The sequence below is a fragment of the Talpa europaea genome (genome assembly GCF_964194135.1).
Source record: "Talpa europaea genome assembly, chromosome: 4".
Classification (NCBI taxonomy): Eukaryota; Metazoa; Chordata; class Mammalia; order Eulipotyphla; family Talpidae; genus Talpa; species Talpa europaea.
The window spans coordinates 119,262,989-119,283,221 of record NC_140070.1 but is presented as its reverse complement, the minus strand read 5'-3'; the positions used below and the strand labels follow the sequence as shown (position 1 = coordinate 119,283,221).

General features: G+C 35.5%; 1 protein-coding gene across 2 annotated transcripts in view; it reads right to left on the bottom strand.

Annotated features, from left to right (window-relative positions):
- CCDC39 (coiled-coil domain 39 molecular ruler complex subunit) overlaps window positions 1–19,727 on the bottom strand; it is a gene marked incomplete at both ends in the record, with an annotated part of 36,590 nt that extends 16,863 nt beyond the window's left edge. For both annotated transcript variants that reach the window (XM_084232288.1, XM_084232289.1), the window contains 11 exons: window positions 104–268; window positions 1,522–1,716; window positions 3,244–3,376; window positions 3,683–3,786; window positions 5,642–5,833; window positions 8,886–9,014; window positions 9,115–9,207; window positions 10,027–10,185; window positions 12,577–12,723; window positions 16,195–16,314; window positions 19,638–19,727. In XM_084232288.1, the coding sequence (XP_084088414.1) occupies window positions 104–268; window positions 1,522–1,716; window positions 3,244–3,376; window positions 3,683–3,786; window positions 5,642–5,833; window positions 8,886–9,014; window positions 9,115–9,207; window positions 10,027–10,185; window positions 12,577–12,723; window positions 16,195–16,314; window positions 19,638–19,727 (1,527 nt within the window). The remainder of the gene's footprint in view (window positions 1–103; window positions 269–1,521; window positions 1,717–3,243; window positions 3,377–3,682; window positions 3,787–5,641; window positions 5,834–8,885; window positions 9,015–9,114; window positions 9,208–10,026; window positions 10,186–12,576; window positions 12,724–16,194; window positions 16,315–19,637) is intronic.
- Window positions 19,728–20,233: the final 506 nt, after the last annotated feature.

The window sequence follows — 20,233 nt, the reverse complement described above, 5'->3', positions numbered from 1 at the left end:
TGGCAATCATCCTACCCAATGTAAAGTCTTAGGAACACGTTAATTTGAAGCAGAACAACTAATGATTAGGGTATTTGAAACATAAATTATTTTGGCAAGTTACCTGAAGTTTTTTGATCTGTACTTCCAAAAGTTCAAATGTGGATTTTTTCTGCTCCATTGTCTTCTTAAGTTCAACAATTTTTGCTTCAAGGGCTTGTTTTTCTTCTGAATTAATATCTCCCTTTAACCGTGACATTCGACGTTCCACTTGTTGAATATAAAAATCCTGTTACAGTTTTTCAAAAATAAATTAGCAAGGAGAAATGAACAAAATCATTTCTGTAAGTTACATATAAAAATTCAGTAATAATGGCCTGGGTGCCATCATTTATGAAGGTCATTTTAATCCTTCAGTAATTTAGAGGATAAAATCCTTCCTATTTGGGCCTCCCCGGTGGCACAGCGGTTGAGCGCTGGGTTGCGAAGCTGCCCGCAGCCTCTGCAGCGCTGGTTCGATCCCCAGCTGCTCCCCAGCCACCAGAGGAGGGTCCCACATGGGGCGCACCCTCTCCTGCCGCCCGCTGCTCCCCTCAGCAGTGTACTTCTTCAGTCTGCCTGCTCTGCTCCCCGCTCTGGCTCTGGTGAATTCTCTCACCCTCCCGCGCTTCTGACTATACCCAGTGCTTGTAAAAATAAATAAATAAATAAATCTTTAAAAAAAAAATCCTTCCTATTTTAAGAAGAGAAACAGAAAACTATTCAACAATGAGAATACATGATAGTCACATAGAAGTCAGCCCCTGAAAATATAACAAAGTCAGCTAAGGAGAGATTTATCATACTACAATGATGGAACTTCAGTAAATCCACTAGATTTATTAGGACATGAATCTTTAAGGATCTATTTTCTGAGGGATGCAAAAAAAGAGCTATGAGACTCAACTATGATTTAATTCCACTGAATTATTTTAAAAATTATATTTTAGCACCTGTAATTTTGAGAAACTAAGAATATATATTAATAGGAAAATTAAGATGGCTAGGGAAGACATTAAAATAGTAACATAAGCCCAACAACAGGTGACTAGATAAAGAAGACGAGGCAGTATTTAAGCTACTACTCAGCTTTTAAAATAAAATGAAATCTTGCATTTTTGACAACATGGCTGGAACTGGAGTAGATTATGGGGATGGGGAAGACTGCACAGCTAACAACATACAGGTTTCCTAGGTTTTAGATATATCACTCCTTTTATTTGTTTTGTTCCATGTCCAACTGCCACTGTTTCCTTAAAAGCAGGGTTCCCCTTCACTAGAGTGGTTTATCCTCTTATATGCTTATTTTAGATCAAGAACAAAAATAGTTTTTAAGTCTCCTTTTCCCTACTACTGATTCAACAAGGTATTTATTCTTCAGCATCTGTCCATCCCTCTAGAAATCTTTGTTTTCTTAGAATGCTAAGAACACAAAACACAGCATCTTGATCATCCCAACTATAATGACTTAATATAGAAGAAATTCATAAAAGAAACTTCTACCTGATTGTACATAATTTCTTGCTGCTTCAAGGTTTCAAAATCCAGTTTATGTAACTGATTGTTGAGGTGCTTCAGAGAGGAACGGGTTCCTTCAATTTCAGATACAACAGCTTTTTCTTTCATTGTCTCAGTCTGTAATTCCTGAACTTTCTTAAACAGCACACCTTTCAATATGTTCAATTGAACTTCCACTTCCTGATGATTAGAATAATAATGATTAATAAAGTTACAATACCTTGAAATATTTTATTACTTAAACATAATTTAGGAGGTTGTTAATTAACACCTAACATTTTAGCCCTTGAGAATATGAAGAATTTTCCACAATTTCAACAAATCCCCAACATTTAGTATAGTCTATCCTAGTAGATGACAATAGTAGTTATCTATTCCTGTAGATTTGATTTGTCATCTTAATCCTATCCCTTGTTACCATAGCCTCCAACATGACCACTCCATGAGTTCCCTTGAAAAATAAAATAAATCAGAGTCACATAACTCATGAAGTTCACAAAGTTTATTTAAGTCTTCAGGGTGTTATAGGAAAGAAATCACAACATCCAATCTCCTCCCTTTTTCTGGGGACTAATCAGTGGTGAGCAGGTCAATGTCCAGTGAGCAGGTCAATGCCCAGCATTCCAGTAGATGGGAGGTTAGGGGGAAGAGTCTGAATTCCATGGTGTGAATACTTTCTCTATGGTCAATTTTAAGCTACTAATACGATTCCACTAAATGCATAATTAAAAGGGGCTATGTAGTAGCAGATCATTATGAGTATCTTCACTATACATGTAACTATCTCTTAAGAGCATATAATAATAAAGTGTAATAAAATATTTTGGAAATGATGAGGGCTGTGTACTTACTGTTTTTGTTTTTGATGTTATTTATTCTTAATTATAATGCTAGATTCAATTAGATCTACCCCACCAGGATATATTGAAAGTTGCCAATAATTAACATTCAAATAATTTCCCTGTGTGTTCTGAATCCAAATAAGCATATTTCCCTTTGCAACTAATGAATTTCAACAGGAAACAAAAGAAAGCCTGTGACTGGTATAAAATGCATTATTTTTCATATAATATACAATTTTGAGTGGGGTTAAGACCTTTCTCAAAAATTGCCTGACAAGAATACTAGTATTGGCTTGTTTGTGGAAAAAGAAACACACAGGAAGGAAAAACAGAGATTAACCTTTGACTGCCATCAAGGGGTAGGTGTGAAAAAGGTAGAAAGAAGAGAATGATGGGGAATCTTGGATAATGACAGTTTTCTGAAAACATTTTTTTGTACAATTCTGACTTTGATATTAATGTTTCACATGTTCAAACTAAATAGAGACAGAGAGAAAAATAAAATTAACAAGAGTAGAGAAACCCCTTAAAATGCAACACAAACAAAAATAAAATAGCCAAAACTATATTTCCAGTGAATAATATAACCACACTATGGAGTAAGACTAAGAAGAAATGAGCCCATCAATTACACTATATGCCACTGGATTAAAAATGAGAAGAACACACAAAAAAAAATTACCGAACCCTAAAAACAACAGCAACAAAAAAAAAAAAAACAAAACAAACAAAAAAAAAAACACCACAAATGGGATGAGACAAGAAAGCAGAATCTTAAAAGATCTTCCACTCCTCTGCTCTCAGGAGTTTAATTCACTATTGGTAAATATGCTGTGATTCTGTAAAAATTAAAACCAAACTTTACCTTTGTACTTCTTTCCTCCTCTTTTAACATATCTTCCAAGTTGGTTGCTTTCTCTTCAACAGACATAGTTTGCTCAGTTATCTGCTTTAATTTTTTGTTAATAATCTGATTATGATTTTTAATTTTGTGTAACCTAGAGAAGGCACATGAGGAAAACAACAGAAAACAGGTTTTAAAAGTATTTAATGCAACAATAAGGAATAGTTGGCAATCCTAAGATTTCCTCATGTAACTTGAAAATTTCTTTGCCATAAACCTGTTTATTACCAATATATATTTAATGAGAACTTGCTTTGTGATGAAAAACTCAGGAATTTTTTCAGTTTAATAATTTAGTAACTGTAATTTTAGAGTTATTTAACAAAAAACCCAATATGTAATTTTTTTTCTTGAAGCAATAAAAGACTATAAACTTATTTAAATATCTTTTTTTTCTTACCTTGCTGTTTCTTCCTGAATATCCTTCTTTACTTTGCAAGTATTTTTCCTTAGAGCTTCTAAATCACTGGAACTTCTATTCACAGTGATTTTTAAGGTATCCAGCTATTTATTAGTCAAAAAACAGAAAGTCATATATTTATATCATATAAAATACTTTCATTTATGAGAAGTCTTTTGTGAACACTTTAATTTCCAATGTATATCACACACATAAACACAGTAACTATGTTTCTATAGTACAGTTTTTCTTTTGGTATAATATTAAATTTTAAATGACATAAAATACTGAGTGTTAAAAGCACACTAAAGAAAAAGCACAATATTGGATTTGGAAAATTTCATTAATATGATACCAAAGACACAAGCAACAAGAGAAAAAATAGGCAAATTGGATTTCATTGACATTTAAAACTTTTTACATAAAAAAGTAATTTCAACAGAGTAAAAATCTATTTAATAGGATGAAAGAAGATATTTGTAAATCATGTGTCTGATAATGGTTAAATATCCATAACACATGGGTAACTCCTAAAATTCAATAATAACAACAACAAAAAAAAATGTTTCAGAACTGGGGCCTCCCTGGTGGTGCAGGCAGTTGAGCGCAGCACTGTGAAGCTGTCCACAGTCTCTGCAGTGCTGGATCGATCCCCGCCGGCCTCGGAGCAACCCACATGGGGAGCAGACCTCTCCTGTCTTGCCCACTGCTCCCCTCAGCAGTGTATTTCATCAGTCTGCCTGTTCTGTTCCCCACTCTGTCTCTGGTGAATCCTCTCACCCTCCCGCGCATCTGGCCTGTACCCGAGTTCTTGTATAAATAAAAATAAACCTTTATTTCAAAATCATTGAAATAAAGTTCAATGGTAGTTGCCAGGGGCTGGGAGGAAGGAGGAATGGAGAATTATTGTTTAACGAGTACAGATTTCAGTTTTACAAGAAGAAAAGAGTTATGGAGCTAGATGGTGATGGTGGTTGCACAACATTAGTAATTCATTTAATATCATTCAATTGTACACTTAAAAATGGCTAAGATAGTAAATTACATGTTAATGTGTATTTTACCATATTAAAAATATTTGGAGAAAAGTATGAAATACTGATACAGGCTACAATATGGATGAAACTTGAAAACATATAAATAAAAGAATCCAGACACAAAAGGTCCCATATTACATGATTTCATTCACATGAAATTTCCAAAATAGGCAAAATCATAGGTACAGAGATTAGCAGTTTCCAGAGGTTGGTAGGCATGGGGGAAGAAGAGTGATTAATAATAGGTGTGAGGCTTCCTTCTGGAGTGACAAAAATATTCGAAAATTAGATAGTGGTGATGGTTGCACAATTCTGTGAATATAATGAAAAAAACTGACTTGTATAACTAAAAAGTATACAAGGGTGAATTATGGTATATGAATTACATCTCAATAAACAAACTGTGGATGGTTGAATTAATTCCTGTATTCTTTTTCTGCAATTGGTTTAAACTTTAAATTTTTCTAAACTTTGAAATATTTTAAAACTATCATAAAATGTATAATATATATAAATGAATAAAAGGTTCTACAATATTCCAGTTTCCCTCTTAAACAGGGATAATTTCAGATAATATGGCTAAAGGCACATATCATAAAAATCCCTTCACTGTTAACAAAGGGCTCACTAAGTCTCCGCTTTGAAATAATCTGGTTGGCATGTATGCCTGCAAAAAAAGGGGGAAAAAGCAGTTTTGTTCTCAGTATCCCTCAAGGAATTTTATCACTATATCGGTATTTTACCACAGAAATATTAATCCTTAATAAGGATTTGAAATATAAAATGACCACGCACATATAGCACTGGAAAGACATTTCAGGTTAACACTAATGTCAATATTCATCTTTGCATTTGCCCATTTGCTTTAAGTAATTATGCTTTAATTGTAGTAAACATAAACAAGTCTTTTTTGTTGACATACCTCATCCTTCAGCTGACTTCTAGTAGTTTCATGGAGCTGATATTCCACTTTACATTTTAAAACTTTACGATCAGCAAGAGAAATTTTTTTCTCAAACTCTGCGTTATTCCCGATCTCACTTTCCAAAAACTTGATCTTTTCCTTAACCAAAGTCTCTTTTTCTCTTGTTTCCTGCTTTATCCTTGCTAATTCCTGGGATTAAAAGAATACATTAAATATATTTAATATGACAAAACCAAAACTAAAAGGAATTTAGTTATTTTTCTATCATATTCAGTACATCTTTTACCAAAATTTCTTATCAGAATATTATTTAAGGACAGCCTATTTTTATATGAATAAAAACAAAATACTGGTATTGCACACACAAATATCTATAAGCTCATATTTTTAAAGGTCTCTGTTTTCTTTCATTTATCTGTACTTTGTTAAAAAAATGAAAAAATTCAATGTTTTATAAACAACAGACACAATTTAAACAGCTTTCAATACAAAGTTAAATATTTTTCAATACAAAGTTGGATTTCAATGTAGTTTTACAACTATTTCACCAGGTTTTTTCATCTTTTGAGAATAACACTCCAGTTATTGATTTCAATAGGAATGCCTTCTTCACTCAAGACTTTTGCTAGTCTTAGCAATACAAAACAAACTGAACACACAAATTAACTGAGATGTACACAAAGTACAGTGGGAACAAAGAAATGATGATGTCTACCCAAAGGGGTCCTAAGAGGTATTACCTGAGATACTTTGAGTCAGGCCTAAAAAATAAAGGCAGAGGCAGAAGCACACTAATGTGGTTAAAGTATAGGGTAGAAAAGGAATGGGGTTATATTAAGAAGTGGGTACCAATGAAAAGGGAGAAAATGGAAAGGTAGAGCTTAAGAGTCAAATTCAAATGCCAGGTTAAAGAGGACCAACTCTGAACCAATGTGGAGCAAAAAAGATTTTTAAAAGATCATATGTGATTTTTACAAATAACTCTGATGACAATATGTTGACTGGATTGGAGGGGAAAAGGAAAAATTACCCTAAAATGTATTTTTTTCAAGTTTTCCAATATGCAGACCCACCAAACAACTAACCCCCAGGAGTTTGCATGAGGGGACATTATGTATTGAATATCATTAAGTTTTAGAAATACTGTGTTTAATGTTATGCATATTAGCATTTTAAATGAATATAAATCTGAGATGCAGTGTATTTTTAAAATATATAAAATATGTTTATTTAGTATTCCCAGATTCTTTCTATAACAACTTTTTATAATTACAGCTTTCTATCTACTTAATGTTTTCATTTAACCAAAGGACATTCAATCTCAGAACATTCTAAGTTTACATATTTCAAATGGTCACCCTAGAATCTCCTGCTTAAGCTAACTTATCTGCCACTTACTCAGATGCTTTAATACCTACTTCAACATTTATATTTTTGGACAGTGCTACCTATTCACATTTAAGTTTCCATATAGGTGATACTTATAAACAATATCCAAAAATTCCAACACTTGAATAAATATATAACAGAAAAATATTTTTCTAAGTATTATAATTTTTTTTAATCTTATGAAAGTTTCGTTTTAAGAGTCAATTTCAGATTATACAGCTAGATTCCCACCAAGACAGAATCAGAGAAGGCAGGGCACTACTTTGGAGGAAGAGAGACAAAAGGATCCAATCTCAGATTAAATCCTTGTGAACCAGCTCTCACTGGCTCATCAGAACTGACTTACACATCTCTTAAGTCTGTGTTCAGTTGAGTCATTTTCATATGGAAATAGTTTCACAAAGAAATCAGAAATGCCACAAATTGTGGGGAAGAGTGGCAGATAATGGTGTTTCTTCCATTTTGTTTTGATCTCAGAGAGCCAATTGTTAAATACATAGAAGCATACCATATCTACTCTATGAAAACACTTCTTACCACCCTCCCTAGTCTTTTACAATGTAAATGCCAGGGAAGTCAATCCGCAAATGGGAAACCACTAGTTGTGTATTCTGCCAAATCAGAAAACTGAGTCAATTTAGCTCTGGGGTTATATTAGAATGCAGTGTGGATCTGCAATGTTGGATCTGGAACAAGTGAATTACACAGAGGAGGCAGTTAGGACTTGAGTGTGAAAACAGTAAAAAGTCAAGAAAAAGAAGCCGGGCCTCCCGGGTGGCACAGAGGTTGAGCGCTGGGCTGCGAAGCTGCCCACAGCCTCTGCAGCGCTGGGTCCATCCCTGGCCACTGGGTGAGGGTCCCACATGGCGCAACAGACCTCGCCTGCCACAGCCGCTGCTCCCCTCAGCAGTGTATTTCGTCAGTCTACCTGTTCTGTTTCCCGCTCTGGCTCTGGTGAATTCTCTTACCCTCCCGTGCTTCTGACTGTACCCAGTGCTTGTATAAATAAATAAATAAATCTTAAAAAAAAAAAAGAAGCCAACATCAGAATTAAGAATTAAAAGGAATTCATAGGTATGATGGTTCTCCCTTGTCCCTCCTAACCCATTTTGTTCATAAAACATTGAACGCTTGCAGAAATTTAAATTAAAAGTATCAAAAGTGAACCAAATCCAACTATCAGAATCCCAAATTCCCAGTGATTGCTTGCAAAATGCCTTTCCATGGAGTAGAATCAGAATGGAATTTAATACAGCTTCTTCATCTGTCCTTCTACTTCCAATTCTCCTTATCTTTGCAGTTTGACTGCCATTATTTCTCTGCTTAAGGATTCCCCCCAAAAGTTCTTCTACATTGCTTCTGGAAAAAGCCAAAAATAGCACTAAATCTGTGTTGAACACTGCAGTTTTCTTCCCCTTCCCCATTTCTACCCCACTATTGCTGTCTCAGCTTCAAAAGTGAAACTTTATTACACTCTATGTTTCTTTCCTTTTCCTTCACTGTATGAGATTTACTACCAAATAGCACACATGTCAAAACCAAGACACCTATAAAAATAATATATAAGTCAGGGCATTGAATTTCCTTCAACAACATTATCTGTTGACTTTGTCTTGTTGCACATTTCAGCAAAGGCAGGATCCAGCTTTGGCATTATAATAATACCATAAATAATCTTCCTGAAATCATACTTTTAAATGGATATAGAGTTAGCATTGAAAAACATTTACCAAAACTATGGAATGCAACAAAAGTGACTTTCATATAACAATGTGATTTACATTTCAAATGAATGTGTTAAGAATAGAACAGGTAAATACAGCTGAACATTGTGAAAAACAGACAACTTTACCAAGGCACAGTTATCTATGTCTTTATCTCTCTTCTGCATCTGTTCTATTGTGTTCTCCCACTGTTTAATGAGTTCTTGTCTTTCATTATGAATCTTACGGAAATCTTGTGCTGCTTTATCCAATTCTAGCTGTCAAATAGAAAGCAAATAACATTTCTGTGAATTTAAGTGCATTTGCAAACAGAATCTAGACAGTTAAGAAAGAAAGAAAATTCTTCACTAAACCAACCTGCGCACTTAAAGTCTCTGTAAGTTCATTATCAAGCACCTTTCTTCTCTGATTACATTCCAACGTCAGTTTTTCTAATTGCAAATTTAGTGCCTATAATATAATTACAAACAAAAATATTTACAATTATTGTTTTATTAATTTAAAAGCTGTTAGCATATCTCAAATTAAGTATTATTATAGGTATATATTTACTTGATATGTAAATCAACTATAAAATAATTTGTACAAAATATATCTTTTAACCCCAAAAGGTTAATCTAATATATAGTGGCAATGAAAAATCAATTGTTTTTGAAAAGACTTTCTGTAATTTTCAAAGTTGGAAAAAAAAGACAGAGCAATAACTTGCCATTTAAAATTATTTAAAATGATGCATTTGGTATTAAATCTACAAGAATTTTATAATACTAAAATATTACTAGATTTGATTACAAGTAGATTTTAAGTAATGGTTATAATATATTAAATAATTGCTAACAGTATAGTCTCAATTCAGCAAACTACTTGTAATATTCAAACTATCATTTACACCAAAAAAAATTATATCTAGTTCTAGCATAAATCTTTCCTTTCTGGTGTCACTTCAGTTTAAAGAAACAGACAGATGCTTGCTTTTTATATTAAACAACTCTTCTCAATCAGAATTCTTAACCTGGAGTCCACTGATTTCTACATGACCAAAAGGCTTCAGATTTTCAACAAAATTTTGTTAGCCTGAGTACAGTGCAGGTTTCTAATCACTTTCTAGAGAGAGGATGCTTGGCTTTAATAGACTCTCAAAGGAGACCCTGACGTAAAACAAATCTTAATAACTACTGCTTTAAAATTACTAAGTCCAATTTAGGTAAAAAGCTTGACATACTATACAAATTCAGAGAAAAACTAACATTACAGTTTATAATTTCTCACCCTAATTTTATTATCATCTTGTTGTGCATACTTCTGAAGAGTGAGGGCATCACTGTCTTTATGAACTGATTCTTCTAACCAGGCCTCCAGAGCTTGCTGGTCCCAATTCATTTGACATTTCAAACCATCCAATTTTTGAGTATTTTTAAATATGTTGTTCTAATTTCCAAAGAGAGAAGGTAAAGGGAAGATTACAAAACATCATTTACGATATAAACAAAAATAAAACATAATACACTACATGCTGTACTAAAAAAATAAGACAATCTTGTCCCTGCCAACCACACATATATAACAAACCACATTGTTGCTGGGTTCTGGGGTTCCTGAATTTGAGGGTTCCTCATTTCTTGACTGTGGTGTGAAAAGAATTCATAGCCACATCTTTAGCAGAAACAAAAGCAAAATTTACTTAGAGACAGAATAAAAGGACACTTAGGAGAGGTCCCTGGGCAGCAGAGTCATTGGTAAGAACACTGTGAGGGGATTGTGGGGGCTCTGGCCTTAAATGGGGTGCAAGAACTGTTTTCTCTGTCCCCTCTTACAGTGCTCTGTGCGAGCTCTCCCAGGGTGTAGTTTTATCAGCCCAGGAAGCAGTTTGGGGCCAGGGAGAATATTAGGACTGAGTTACCATGGCGTCAAGCTGCTCTGCCCTCCCCTTGGGCAATCTCATTAGTTACTCCACCAAATTACCATGAGTATATGAGCAATCTTAGTAAGACTATTGTGCTTTATATGCTAACTCAAGACCAAGACAACTCTCCTTCAGCTCCATTTCCAATCAGATTGCTGCATTTAAGAAACTTCTTATTTAGAAATTTTAGAAGCACTTCTAATTGAAATAGTCACTGAGATAAAAAAAATTTCTGTAAATGTATTCATTTAACAAAATTGAATTCATAAAAAGAAAACAGACCAATGCAAATACAAATTAATGTAATAAATTATATATGTATATGTCCAGGTACATAAATACACATATACATGCATTGCCATAGGTATAATATATGGAATATATTATATACTATATATGAAATATATACTATATAATATAATGATTATATATTTATTTATTCCAATATATTTATTATTAATAATAAAATAATATGCTATATAATTACATATAGTGTATAGTGTATAATATAAAATATTGCATATATTACATATTCATTATGAATATGTAATATATGTAATATGTAATATATGAATATTCATAATATATGAATAACAGCATATATGAATATGTAAAGAAAAGAATCAGAATTTGGAAAGAGCTCCCAAATCAGGTAACAAAAAGCAAAGTAAAGGAGAAAAATAGGTTACAGTAGTCTAATGTTAGAATCAAGAGCTTATAAATTAATGAAAGGTTATTTTAAAAATTTGAACTATTTATTTTATTAAGTTAACAAACATCACTTCTACTGTATGTTACCATACCATGTCTGTCACTAAAGCACCAATAAAGGGTAAAAATTCTTAATAAAAGTCAAAATTACAGTGATTTTTAAGATTTTTAAAATATAGCATTTTAGAATAAATTTCCCTAGTATTTAATAACAGCTCAGAAAATATTTGGTAAATGAATACTAGCAAACTAAAGTAACATTCAATCATTGTCTCATTCAAATCACAACTCCTATGTGCCTTTTATTGCCCAGAAAACAATGTATGTAAATGTCAGGAAACCAATGAATGCTTTCTTATACAGGAAAAAAATATATCAATGCATGTTTGGTGAGGAAAGAGGATGAACCACACAAAACTTTAGGTAATATTTCAACACAAACTTGTAAAATGAAATCAACAACGAAAAGGGTGTCCCTCTCTCCCTAATCTCAACTAGGGGCACAAGTCAAAACACCAAGGCACAGCTGTAACCGCCTTGTTAAAAGCTGTGTCAACAACCAAAGAGTTGTCTCCAAGCAAATCAGTAACTTCAAATAAAGACTGATTTCTCAAAGTTTAAGGCATTGCTAAAACTCCCATTTCCTAGAAGATAGGTTCTAAATAGTATAAATCATAATAATCCTCCATATTTTCCTCAACGCACAGAGTATATCAAATTAAACAGGCACCTGCCCAGATTGCCTGTAAAAAATCCTTAAAAAAATGTTTTTTTTCGGGTCTCCCTGGTGGCGCAGGGGTTAAAGACATAGTGCTATCAAGCCTTGCCAACCACTGAAACATGAGACACAAGTTCCATCCCCTGGCCAGGTTGCTGACCCACATGCCTAGCAGACTGCACCTGTCTTACCCGCCACTCCCCTCAGCAGTGTATTTCAGTCTATCTGCTTGCTCTGCTCCCCACTCTGTCTCTGGTGAATCCTCTCACCTCCCAACACCTCTGGCCTGTACCCCAGTTCTTGCATGCATAAATAAATAAATCTTTTTTAAAAAATGTTTTTCTTGCTGACTATATAGTTTCATTGTGAGATTCAGAACTTGGATAGCTTTCCCTAGCTATCTGCAGACTGTGCCTTGGAGTCCTCTGCTTGGTTCTTTAATCAACCACTAGCTTTTGCTTGCCTTAATTTATTTAAGCCAACATACTTCCTTATCACTTTTCTTTTCCTGTATTGAAGCCATCTCATTTTCCAATCGTTGGATTTCCTCTTTCACTCGTCCCAGTTCTCTTTCAGCAATAATCGTAAAATGTTCTTCACTTTCAATCTCATTGTCCCTGGCTTTGCAAAGAGACTGGAGTAACAAACAAGAAAGAAAACGTTTTAAAATTTTAATATTATGAAACATTTACAATAATTCATTAGGTTAAAAAAAGGAAGTTTCCACAAAATACTTAAATGCTATTCATTCCACTACTTTAATACTCTGCATTAGACTCCAATTCTATGTAGTTGGTGTTGGTTTCTAGTTATAAGAAAGTTAGCTCATGATTATGCTAGGAGTAAATATTATTATTATCAGCAGTATTCAAATATTATGTTAGTCTAGTGAAATTATTTAAAACCTAAGTTTATATGGTGAGACTTACATACTATAATTCATTACTTAATCTAAAATTAAGAATGAAAATGACTAAAATATAGTTGGGAGAAACAGAATGCTATATATGAACTGATGTAAATGTTGATAGCTATAAATATTTCCTACAATATATAAACAGTCATTACTTTTTGTTAACTTTTGCTTAATAGCTTTCTTGATTACTGATCTTGAAATATTTCAAAATTCCACCATCATTATATTTTTAGTCCTAAAGACATTAGTGCTATAGAAAGCTGTTGTCTTTTGTCTCCATTATCCTATTTAACTGAGGGTTGACTATAATGAAATACACCTACAGAGTGTCTCTCAAATATTCAACTCAGTGGTTTCATAACTTGAGGAAAAGATGTTATTCCAACAGTTTATTAGTCATTCAGTTATAAAAGGATCAAGAACCCTGAGTATTGTTTTTAAATTCATTAAATTTGTAACTTTCCCATAAAATGTGCAAACCATGAAATACTAAATCTATGTTAATCTAAAGTTGGGATATTAAAAACATCGCTTTGTTCATTTTTTAAAATTACATATTTATTCTCTGAAAGGTAAATGCATTTTTTGGAAAAATAGTTTGAGATGGAAGTTAGTAAACTCTTCAATGCTAATATTGCTGAGCTTTGTCATTTGCTGGGCATCAGCAAGAAGTGAGGCTCTGTTATAGGGTAGGAAGAGGGCACCCCAGAATCCCCAAACCTGCCCGCTCTAAATAGGTTTTGCCATTTGCCACATTAAGACAAAACATACTCTAGTGCATCCGACCCTCAATGGAAATGGACTTTAATACAACCAGTGTGCAATACAGAAATAGAGAAGAATATAGTTTCCAAATCATGTACCCAAAGTTACCCATCCCCTCATGGGTAAATACCCAGCCAATCAGGGTTGGCCCAAAGCAGGGCCACTGAGGCCCAAAAGCCTGCTACAAGTCCAAGTTACTTTCTGGTGGGGACCCACAGAAAAGGGTCAGAAACAGCCAGACAAGTCCGGAAGGAAAAGAGCAAAATCAAAATCAAGAAGAAAGTTGCCATTGTTATCCTCCCGCAGATCTCTCACCCACATCTGCTTATCTGCTTTAACCAAGCCAGGACCAAAAAGCAAGAGGTTTCTTCATGTGTCTCTCTGCTCCATGTGCCTCCTTCAGGTCTCCTTCTGGCTCTCCTTCCTCCTTTCTTCCTTTCTCCAGGCTCACCTCCATCTTCTTCTCTCAGATCAGGAAGCACACTGTTTGAAGGGTGACCTTGGGCTGTACGATATTGGATGAGTTACCCAACCCAACTTCTCTGCACCTCAGTTTCCCTATCTGCATGGGTTTTGTAACAGGGTGGTCCCCAGAAAAAGGGGAGGCTCCAGGTTCCCTGCCCCATCCAAGAAAGGGTAGAGCTGAGCAGGGAGGGAGAAGAAGCTGGAGAGAAGACTGGAGAAAGAGATGTGAAGAAACTGTGCTTGCTTCTTGGACTAGATGAGACAGACGTGGGTGAGAGACCCGGGGAGAGGTTAATGATGGCAGCTTCTATCTTGATTTTGATTTTGCTCTTTTCCTTCCAGAATATTCTGGCCCCTTCTGCCCCTTTCCTATGGGTCCCACCAGAGAACAAAACATCCAATGGACCACAAAAATAATCTATAATATAGTAATCTCATAGACTTGTGGCAGGCTTTTGGGCCTTGCTTTGGGCCAAACTTGTTTGGCTGGACATTTATCCATAAGGGGGTGGGTAACTTTGGGTGCTTGATTTGGAAACTATATTCTTACCCCTTTCTTTATTGCACACTAATTGTATTAAAGTTCCTTTCCACTGAAGGTCTTTTTTTTTTTTTAATTTTTTTTTAATTTTTTTTTTAATTTTTTTTAATAGAGGCATGTTATTTATTTATTTGTTTGTTTGTTTGTTTGTTTATACATGCACTGGGTACAGTCAGAAGCGCGGGAGGGTGAGAGAATTCACCAGAGCCAGAGCGGGGTGCAGAGCAGGCAGAAGGACCGAAGTACACTGCTGAGGGGAGCAGCAGGCGGCAGGAGAGGTCTGCGCGCCATGTGGGACCCTCCTCCGGTGGCTGGGGAGCAGCCGGGGATCGAACCGGCAACGCAGAGATCGCGGGCAGCTTCGCAACCCAGTGCTCAACCGCTGCGCCACCGGGGAGGCCCTCCACTGAAGGTCTTATATGCTTTGTCTCCACGCTGTGGATGGCAGAACCCATTTAGAGCAGACTGGGGTGCCCCTCTCCCTGTTGTACAACAGCTCTACACATAAACAGATTGTCCATAAAATAGATGCTTATTTAATCACTCTAAGTATTACTTTTATTATGTGTTAATATTTGTAAAATGCATTATAGTTTCCCCAATTATCTCAAATAGTCTCCTAAATACAATTAGCTTTTCTATCATTATTTTTTTTAATTTTTAAACTATGCTAAAATGCTCTGATGCCCTAAGTGCTACTGGAGCATATGAACAGTTTGCCTCTACTCAAAATGGCCAAGTGGGTTGTGGTGAAAAATTAAATAAATATGTGTTACATTAGATCAGTTTCTGCTTCAAGTCATCTTTTCTCACTGCCATCATTGCAGCTCTTGCATATAATCTGTTGCCTGTTACATTAGCCTGTTTCAATGATGATTCCTCTTTTCTTTTTTTTTTTTTTTTTTAGTTTTTTTTTTTTAATAGAGGCATGTTTTTATTTATTTATTTATTTATTTTATTTGTTTGTTTGTTTTGTTTATACATGCACTGGGTACAGTCAGAAGCGTGGGAGGGTGAGAGAATTCACCAGAGCCAGAGCAGGGAGCAGAGCAGGCAGAAGGACAGAAGTACACTGCTGAGGGGAGCAGCGGGCGGCAGGAGAGGTCTGCGCACCATGTGGGATCCTCCTCCGGTGGAGGGGGAGCAGCCGGGGATCAAACCGGCACCGCAGAGGCCGCGGGCAGCTTCGCAACCCAGCGCTCAACCGCTGCGCCACGGGGGAGGCCCGATTCCTCTTTTCAATAAATTAATTACTGCGTAAACTAGTAAGCAGTGAGTTCTTCAAAGTTCCTTTTTTTCTACCTAATTTCAAGTTCAAGATTATATTCACAACAGTTTATTTAAAGTTTACTTTTATAGCTCTAAAATAAAATCAGAGATGCAATGTGAAATGCTCCATGATTTTAACATTACTGTACCTGTGTAAATGAGAACTCTTGTTTAACATTTTTGAAGTGAGCAGTCATAGAACTGATTCGATCTTCATAGTCACGAAGCTGCTCTTGTAAGTTTGATCTTTCCTCCTGCAGCTTTGACAACTATAAATAAATGTTATGATTAATTCACATCCTGCAAAGTTTTTTTTAACCATAATGGAAGCTCTAGAATCAAATAATAATTAAATCTTCATTTACTTTGCCTCTTCACATATTCATTTGAACTTCTAAAATCTACCAGCTAACTGGAGTTATTGTTTCTTTTTTTTTTTTTAAAGATTTATTTATTTATTTATACAAGCCCTGGGTACAGTCAGAAGTGCGGGAGGGTGAGAGAATTCACCAGAGCCAGAAACAGAACAGGCCGAATGACGAAATACACTGCTGAAGGGAGCAGTGGGCACGGCAGGAGAGGTCTGTCTTGCCATGTGGGACCCTCGCTGGCGACCAGGGACTGAACTGGTGTTGCAGAGGCTGCGGGAAGCTTCACAGCCCAGTGCTCAATTGCTGCACCACCAGGGGAGGCCCTGGAATTATTGTTTCTTAAGATAACATTGGTTTACAGCACTGTATATGATTTAGGGATACATATTCACAACCAAATTACCACAAAACAAAGCTGACAGGATCTGAAAGATACACTAACAACTATCATACACAACAGGAGCAATGGTCTTGCAGATAGCAGTAGAAAACTATGTTTAGTAATACATGAAGAAAAGAGTAAAAAATATGACCCATCAGAAGAATTTTGAGAACAAACCATCCAGTGGACCACAAAAATAATCTATAATATAGTAATCTCATCAGAACTTTCTAACAAAATTTAATGGAAGTACTGTACTAGATAATGGAAATGGAGCCTAAACAAAATGTAAATAGATGTCAAAAATTAAAAGACAAAGGCAAACTAAAAAAAAAAATTCAGTTACAATATGTCAATAAGTACTTCTGTCTCAGTAATTACCATAAATGTAAATGGGTTGGAGTCACCAATTGAAAGGTATAAAGTAGTCGGATAAATTTTAAAAAAAAAATCCTACCTTCTCCTCTTTACAAGAAACTCATCTTACCAACAAAGAAAAGCACAGAGTTAGAGGTAAAGGCTGGAAATATATATATATATATATATATATATATATATGTATGTATGTTTTCAAGTGCATGTGAAATCTTTTAAAGATAGACCACATGCTCTGACACAAGTCATTGTCAATAAAAATACAAAGATTACAATCATACCAAGTACTCTTACTAACAATATTGTCATAAAGCTAGAAATCAACTATTTCAAAAAGTGAAAAACCATTAATACATGAAAATAAACATCATTCTGCTTAATAGCTATTGAATTAAAGAGGAAATTAAAGAGAAAAAACACCTCAAGACAAATGAAAACATAAGCTGTCAGAATTTATGGGATGCAGCAAAAGTGGTCTTAAGAAGGTAACTAATTGCAATACAACTCAACATTAAGAAGCAAGAAAAATATGAAATAACACCTTAATATTATGCCTAAAAGCAACTTAAAAAAGAGAAACAAATGACCAAATATTAAGAGAAGGTAAGAAAAAATAAAAATAAGCATAAAAAAATGAAATGGAAATCAAAAATATATACCAAGCTTATTCAATTTCACAATAAAAAAAATCAAACAACTCAATTGGCTACCTGAATATTTTTTCCTAAATTTAGAAGGGAAATAGAGTGAAACAACATGCACATAAGATGTCCTTTTGCATGTTATTTATACAAATTATGAATATAGGACATGGGAGATCTAAAAGAAAATGATGCAAAAATTAATAAAATAATAATTTCAATATTTCTAATTTTAAAAAATATGAAAATAATAAAACCACTGATTTTAATGGACTATAAGAAAATAGAATGAAATCTAAGAGAGCTATTTACTTTAAAGAGGAAAGCTTTAAAGAGCAGGAAGTCAATCAACACTATCTACAAGCAGGGCCTCCCTCATGGCCTAAGTGGTTAAGAGCAGCACTACAAAGCTATCCGCAGTCACTGGAGGGCACGAGTTCTATCTCTGACCAGGGAGCTACCCACATGGTGCAGCAGACCTCTCCTGTCTCATCCGCTGCTCCCCTCAGCAGTGTATCTCAGTACATCTGCCTGTTCTGTTCCCCACTCTGTCTCTGGTGAATCCTCTCACCCCCGTATCTCAGGCCTGCACCCCAGCTCTTGTATGCATAAATACATTAATCTTAAAAAAAAATACTACCTACAAGCAAAACCATTTTTTCAACAATAATATAACCATTTCCTTTTCATCTTTTGTAGTTTTGTTTCTTAAAGAAAAATTTTTAGCAGTCTCTTGTGATCAAGTAACACCTTAAGTTTAACATTCCCTTTCTTTTTTCTTCTTTTAAATAACAAGTGAATTAAATATTTTTATGTTTAAACAGCACATATAGTAGATTCCACTCTTCTAATACTCCTATTTGTCTTCTTTCTTTGTAATCTACAGATTGCAATGTCTAAAATATTTGCTTAAAGACATCATAATCAACTTCTACAGTCCACAGTGTGTACTTTTGGGAAGGAACATCTTACATTATTTATACCTTTCTGTTTGCTAATGGTAAACAGGACCTGAAACCAGGGTTGCATACTTGTTATTATTCCTCAGTACTCACTGCCAAATCTCTTGTATTTCCTAATGTCGCCCTTCATTGAAAAAACTAAAACTACAACCTCGAGTAAACAGAGCATTAGTAAAGTGACATGAATTAATTGTCAGAATATTCTGAATTTTTTTTTTCAAAAATAGAATGAAGGAAACCTCGTTTTCATTTGTACAGAGAAAAGCTTCTCTTCCATTCAATAAAACAGTGTAAACACCATTTGTATCTTCTTGGACTCATCCACACAACACTCTGCCATGTGATGGAACTTTAGGGTGCTGACGTTTTTATTTGATTTCTGAGCAGATTGCAACTTTATTTTTATTAACTCCGATACATTCATTGCAAACTAGTGTGTAGGTCCTTCCAGTGCTTTACAACGTGGTAGATACTCTGCAAACTGCACATTTTACGTTCATCCAGAAGGTGCCTCTTGGAAACTTATCTTCAACTTACTTTAAATTTTAAACATAATAGGCAGAAACTCACAAAGAAATTTCAACTAGAACGTGTTTTGTGTGTGGACATTCGCAAACAGTAGTTGTTAAGAAAACCTCTGCAGTCCCTTTGCAAGCTATGCTTAATTCATAAGAAGGGAAACGTGTGCGCAGGAACCAGCCTGTTCTCTCTTGTTGAACAGACTGGGGATGTGTAAGAGGAGAGCAGGAGAGAATAAAGATTCTGAGTCGGAAAGGAGAGAAATGGAAGGGTTGGGGTATTCCTGTGAAGGAGAAAATGCCCCCCCACTTCCCTGCCAACAGACCTTCACGCGATCCTAACCTGATCCTCCAGTCTCCTGTTCTCCTCGTTCGCCACCGGAATGGCGAACCCATCCTCCCAGTGCAGTTCCGCCAGGAACTCGCTACTCATGATGGCACAGAACAGCAGAAAGATCCACCTTCGGGCACTCTGAAACAGCACCCAAGTCACCCCCGCTAGGCGCTGGAAAGGCTGAGCTGCAGCAGCCACGGGAGCCCTAGCAACCGTCCGCGCCCTTAGTTACCAAACAGGAAGCGCTCCGCCTGGAAACCAATTTCCGGTTAAGCAGTATCTGCCAGGCGTTCTTTTTCTTCTTGAGCCGGGCGAGAGGTGCAAAGCGCAGTGGCGAGCGCTGAGTTAATAAGGCAACCCACTTGGGCTGCAGACCTCTCGTGACTCGCCCGCTGCTGCTCCCCTCGGAGTGTATTTCAGTCACTCTGCCTCTGCTGTCCCCCACTCTGTCTCTGGAGGATCCTCTCACCCCCTCCCCCCGCATCTCCTGGCCTGTACCCCAGGCCATGCATAAATAAATAAATAACTGGTATGCATAAATAAATAACTCTTTAAAAAAAAAAAAAGCACCTGCATACTTTCCCCTCAAAGCACGTCTCAAAGAC